Source organism: Pezoporus wallicus, unplaced genomic scaffold, assembly GCF_028554395.1.
Source record: "Pezoporus wallicus isolate ANWC-B61680 ecotype Strahan unplaced genomic scaffold, APGP_CSIRO_Pwel_v1 contig_2975, whole genome shotgun sequence".
NCBI classification, from domain to species: Eukaryota; Metazoa; Chordata; class Aves; order Psittaciformes; family Psittacidae; genus Pezoporus; species Pezoporus wallicus.
The window spans coordinates 303,252-309,251 of NW_026637604.1; the positions used below are offsets into that span (position 1 = coordinate 303,252).

Sequence of the window (6,000 nt, forward strand, 5' to 3'; positions counted from 1 at the left end):
TGTAATCCTTGAAATGATGCGGCCATTCTTGCACTCTGTGTGTACTCACTGCCAATAAATAGGTCGTACCACCAAAGTTCATCTTATTTCTTTCAAATGCTACATGTTAGGAGTTGAGAGTCCTGGTTCTGTTGTGGTATTTGCTGTTGGGCTGGGTTGCTGGTTTGGGGTGGGGGGAGGGTTTGGTCATATTTGCAAGTGTTGCTGCTTGAAATTATTATGTCTGGTGTAATTCTAACTATAGAGTATCACCAGGACAATTTGAGGGTAGCTCTCACCTAAAATTTGATAGTGCAATCTGTTCTGTGAGCGAGTGTCTCATGTAAGCTTAAAGTGATTTATTGAATTAGATGTATGGGCCTCTGATGTTAACCAGCTCAGGTGACATGGTTTGCTGAGTGCCCCTCCAGCCATGTTATGGACTGGCTTGAATGTTTTGCAGGAGGTGGAAGAACACAATGAGGTTTTCCAATATTTGCTCCCTCATGTATGGAGGAACACTTCATCAACTGTGCATTTGAATGCTGCATGAACAATAAACCCATCAATTAAATACCTTCATAAGTTCTGCCTAGTCTTTGCAACAGCAATAACTCTTTTCATTTTGAACTGAATTTTGCAATAGGTTGACCTTTTCAGCAGTTTTCCTTTCTCGATCTTGACAGGCCCCAGCGCATATGTCAACATCAGAATTAGTCTGTATTGTCTTAGCTTCCACTTACATTTGTCTTGTTTAAATTACTTTTCCTTGCTGCTTATCAATGCAAAGCTATAACTCTGCACTTGCAACTAATATTTTAGAAACAGACTTGCAGGCAGGATGAAAGAATTGAAGAAACAATCGTTAAGCTTCATTTATTTCTATGTCTTTTCCTAAAAAGTGTAGGCCCTTTACTTTCAAATCAGTTCTCTTCAGCCTTTCAAATTAAACTCCTATGCTAGTATTAAATGGCACACAGCCTACATTGAAAGCAGTCTGGCAAACAGAATTAAGGGCAGGCCATTGGCTTGGCTAGCAACATTCCCAGTTGTACTGGCATCAGAGGAACAGTGAACAGCAGGACTCTGGTTATGTTCCTCTTCTGCAGCTGGCATCTGTTCCCCCAGCTTCAAGATCATGCACCCTACCCACTTTACTCTCTGGGTTTGTTAGAGAATCCTCTTGCAGGGAGTCATCAATAGTTCACTGACCCTGGAAAAGTCCATATCCCTGCTTTTCTCAGGGTCCAGCAACACAGCATCCAGAAACAGCAATTCTAGTCAGGCTTTTCACCTTTGCAGCTGTAGCATATATATGTGACCACTGTATGAAGAATCACCATTGGGATGGAAAGCTAAATTCTAATGCATCTCGGAGCGCATGCTCAAATTTCAAAGGCTTATAACTTCGGAAAATTGAACACTTTCTCAGAGGTGACGGGTTGACCTACTTATTCTTTTTTCAGTTGTTACTAAGTCATTACTCTGAAGTAACATGATTCTTGAGCTTTCTAACAAAACTATGTAAATTTAACATAGGATATTTTCTTATTCTCGTTCTTGGAAATCCTGGAGCCATCTTTAGTTCAGATATTTCCTGCTTGAATTCATTTATAGACAGTTAGTGTGCATAACTAAAGTGCTTAAAATTGATAAGATTATTTTTAATTTCCCTTTAAGAAGCATGAAATAGCCTTAACTGGATGCAATAGGAGAAAAAATCTCCATCATTCTGAAGGGTCTATTTGACACCTGAAATGTTAACATTTCACAGGGAAGTTTCTGGTTATTTGGGGTTTGATGATCTTTGAGCTGCTAGAGCGCATGAAGATAGAAAATGACTCTAAGCAATATGGTTTAAATGTATTTTTTAGGATATGTCCTGGTTCAGGTCTGAAATGAAGACCATTGCACCAACTGTATGCGGAACAACTTGCACTGTCAAATACAGCACTGCTCTGTCCAGGAAGGAATGACGTAGCAAGCAAACAATTTCTAGACTCCTGTTGAATATAATTACCCTCTTACTTTTTTCCTGTTGAAACCTCAATACTTAAAGCCCATGAAAAATACAAAGGCATAGGTCTCATTTCTTGCACCATTTTTCTTGTGCAAGCCGATTTGGATTTGTTCCTGGACTAAATGAGGTTAAGAGCTGCTTCGCTTAAATTAAGATGCTGAGAGTGATTCATATTAATAAATAACAGTGCTTCTGAGACTTTGTTTTTTCCCCTTCCCCTGAAAAGCTTAGTTATCAAATGACAAATCTGCTTGCAAAGGCAAGTAGATCACTGCTACCTCCTGGACAAATTATCCCTTTGAAGCTGGACAGCTTCAAAACATTGTTTTCCAGATAAGCAGTAGAAAAACACACACGTTTTTTAAAGAAGAAAAAGCACACTATTTTCAGATCTGTTTTTTTATGGCATGTTATATATGAGTTAACCATAAAACAAGACCCATGAACCTCTGCCTGGTATGAATGGCAGGTCTGTGTGGGCGAGAAAGAGGAACTTCACCTGGCGACTTCCGTTTCCTGTTTGTTTCTCCCTTGCTCCTGAAGCCTCATATCAAGCTTCTTAACGCCAAGATCCCCTGCTTTTGATTTTATGTGGGTTCCCTGAGGTTCAAGTCACACTATAAAAGCACTAAGCAAGCTGTTTCAAGTGAAATTATAACCTAATACAGAATAGAAGCGTCTTGGTGCTCCCTGCAAGACTAGAAGCGCATTTTCAGCACCACCTGGTGGTTAATAAATTTATCCAAGCAAAGGAGTGTAGAAGAGCCGCATGGCTCAGTACCCTCCAGGAAGGGCTGAGCAGCAAAAGTATTAGTCTCAGATGTTCATACCACATTTTTTTAGCTCTGCCTTTTTATTGTGGTGACACCCCCCCATCCCCCCCGACAAAACAAAAAAAAAACCCAGTGTATCCTTGTGCTGCTGCTGGTCTCCATAACTGTTTGTGTAACACCCTTCAGCTTCCTACCCACCCAGTCCCGCAGCCAGGACTGTTCCCCTGTCTCAAGCTTAAAGTAAAATCTCTTTCAAAGCCCACAAGGAAATAGTGGTACGTAGATAAGGGTAATGGAGGAACGTGATCCTTCATTATTATAGTCTTGGTATAGAAAACTTGCATTTAAGACTGCCTTGAAAGCAGTGATTTCGAGGGGCTGCAGCAGTCAAAAGTGTTGACCTACATGAGAAGTGCTGTTGTGTTCATCCAGGTTGTGACAGGGCAGAAGAGCAGCAGCGGTATCATGGAAGATGAAATGTTGATTCTGTGTGCTCTGAAACAAATGTGACAGCTACAAACACTTGCTTTGAAGTCTCATCCTGTGATTTGCTAATAGCAAAAAAACCCAAGCAACAAAACACAACAGGGAAGAGTACCCTTCTAGAAACAAAACCCCTAATCTGCAGTACACAGTTGCAGTGTATGAAGTTGGGGTGAGGTAATTTAAATAAGTGGTGCAAAATAATTCTTTTGGAGGAATGCATTATTTAAGTCTTTTTTTTTAATTGTACTTTTTTGATCACAGCTTGCAAAACGCACTTGTTTGTTGGTCTTCAGTAGAAATTATATATAGATATTTGATAAACTATAGAAACACCAATCTTTCATGGGTGAATGCATACCTTTGAAAGACACTGAGAAAACATGCATGTACTCGTGCTCTCTTTTATTCTTTCTTTCACTTTTTTTTTCCTTTTTCTATTTCAGAAAGCACCCTAGAACTCTAGGAATGAGTATATATGTTTCTGCATGCTATATTGAAACAAAAATATCACTTCATGGATATCACTTTAAATTGAGATTTCTTTGTTTTCCAAAAAGATAAATAGTTAATCACACAAATATATTTGAGATAGGCTCGGATGGACTTACAGGTTCTTGTTCCTCTACATTTAGTAAGAAGGGTATCGGTGATTTGCGTGTCTTCAGGTATTAATTACAGGGCAGACACAACACAAGTCAGACAGTACATAGATCCAAAGCTATAAGCTGTACTAAAGTGCATTCACACCTTGATTCCCCCCCCCCCAGTGTGGGCTTTTGAAATTTTTTAACTGTCCTCCCTTAAGTTTTCCTACTTGTTTACACATCCCCTGTGATCTGAGATACGCTGACAGTGCCCGCCTTAGAGATGCTTCTTTGAAATATCAAGTAAAAACAGACTTCTCTTTCTGTAAAATTTGAAAATACAGAATAAAGAAAACTGCAGGGTTAATTTATTCCATATTGGCCCATGAAATTCAAGGGTTAAAAGACAAGATTCATAAAACTACTTTTGTTTTGTACAGAAAATGGACATCTCAACCACATACAGGATTTTACATTTTAAATTTCTTCTTTGCAGTTTGTATCTGTTCAAACTAGGATTAGCACCACAAATCCAGGACCTACTGGGGAAAGTAGACTTCACAGGTAATAAACTGATTATCTGATCATATGTTAGATGGTTGTATCACCCAGTAAATCTGCTAACTTCGTACATATTTTCTATTATGGTCTTTCTCCTCCCACAAGGTTGTTGCGAACACATTCTAATAAAGTAGGGGGGGAGGCTGCTATTTTTAATGAATGTCAGACTGGGAAGGATGAAAGGGAGTGAATTTGCATGGAATACTTGTCATGTCTTAGATTCCTTCAAAATGGGGAGGAAAAACTGCTAAGAAGCCCTGACCACACACTTTCAAAAACATTGCACCCATATTTATAGGTACGGTGATTCATAAAGAAGTTCTTCGGCTTTTCTTCTAATAATATTTCTTTTTTTTTAATGTAAACAGAGGAAGAAATCAGCAACATGCGAAAGGAGCTAGAGAAGTATGGCATACAGATGCCATCTTTTAGTAAAATTGGTGGGATTCTGGCCAGTGAATTATCAGTGGATGAAGCTGCATGTAAGTGTGGCTTTTGTTCCGTTTTCTACTGGGTAATTTGACAGAATGCTAACTAAATATTTTCTGGGGTTTAATTCACCATGTTTGGCACCCCTTAATAAATAGCAGGAAAAGCATACAAATTTTCACTGGTTATCATTCTGCATCATTGCTACAAGACCTCTTGCAAGTTTTCAGTCTGCATTCAGTCTGCAGGAGCATCTCTGTTGAACCATAGGAAGTGCTACCAGAAATAAAGATTTCTTACCATTTTTTTGCATAAGTTTAATGTTTTGGTAGCAGGTGCTCCTGCAGAATGATGACTCGATCTCTGCGTGTTCCCCTGCACTGTAGAGGGCTCAGCAGAGATATGGCCATGGGAATGTGGTATCTCCTTTGTGCCTCCTTCATGTGTTGTGTTTTTGCAGGAGCCTTGCAGGCTTTCCTCAAACACATCAGGTTGCTTTGTTGGGACATCAACCTGAGATATTTAAATAAGCTTTTCCTTTTTAGGGAGATTGATGCACAGTTATGGTCCTTTTGAGTCTGATTTGAATAGCCTCCACTCAAAAACATATTTTAATGCTTTTTTGCTGCCCAAGCTTATCCATCATAGTACATCTGTTATTTCTCCTTTGTTTTTTTTTTGATATTTGGGGGGGGGGGGGGGGGGGGGATGTTTGGTTTTTTTTGAGGGTTTTTTTGTTTGTTCTATTTTGGTGGTTTTGGATTTTTGTGGAATGAAGTGACATATTAGAAAAAAAAAAAAACCACAACCACAAAACAAAAAAATTTGCTTGAACTTAAATGACATGAAACAAAGTGTGTTCACTTCAGTCCACATTTCAGCTCTGGTTATTCTGTTGAAAATCGTAGCCTTTTTTGGACAGCTGTTCTGAAGAACAGAAGGGCTGGCTTGAGTATAATCAATGGATTACAGTGGATCACTGATACAACCCAGTTAACAGTACTGTAGACTGTACATGGGGAGGCAGGGGGAATAAAACTTAATCATAGAATCATAGAATAATTAGGGTTGGAAAGGACCTTAAGATCATCTAGTTCCAGCCCCCTGCCGTGGGCAGGGACACCTCACACTAAACCGTATCACCCAAGGCCTCATCCAACCTGGACTT

At 39.3% G+C, this 6,000-nt stretch overlaps 1 protein-coding gene across 1 annotated transcript in view; it reads left to right on the forward strand.

The window, feature by feature from the left end:
• LOC130597733 (ras GTPase-activating-like protein IQGAP2) overlaps window positions 1-4,941 on the forward strand; it is a 71,159-nt gene extending 66,218 nt beyond the window's left edge. Inside the window, exons 6-7 of the mRNA XM_057406507.1 lie at window positions 4,339-4,406; window positions 4,772-4,941. Coding sequence (XP_057262490.1) covers window positions 4,339-4,406; window positions 4,772-4,926 — 223 coding nt within the window. The 3' untranslated portion in view covers window positions 4,927-4,941. The remainder of the gene's footprint in view (window positions 1-4,338; window positions 4,407-4,771) is intronic.
• Window positions 4,942-6,000: the final 1,059 nt, after the last annotated feature.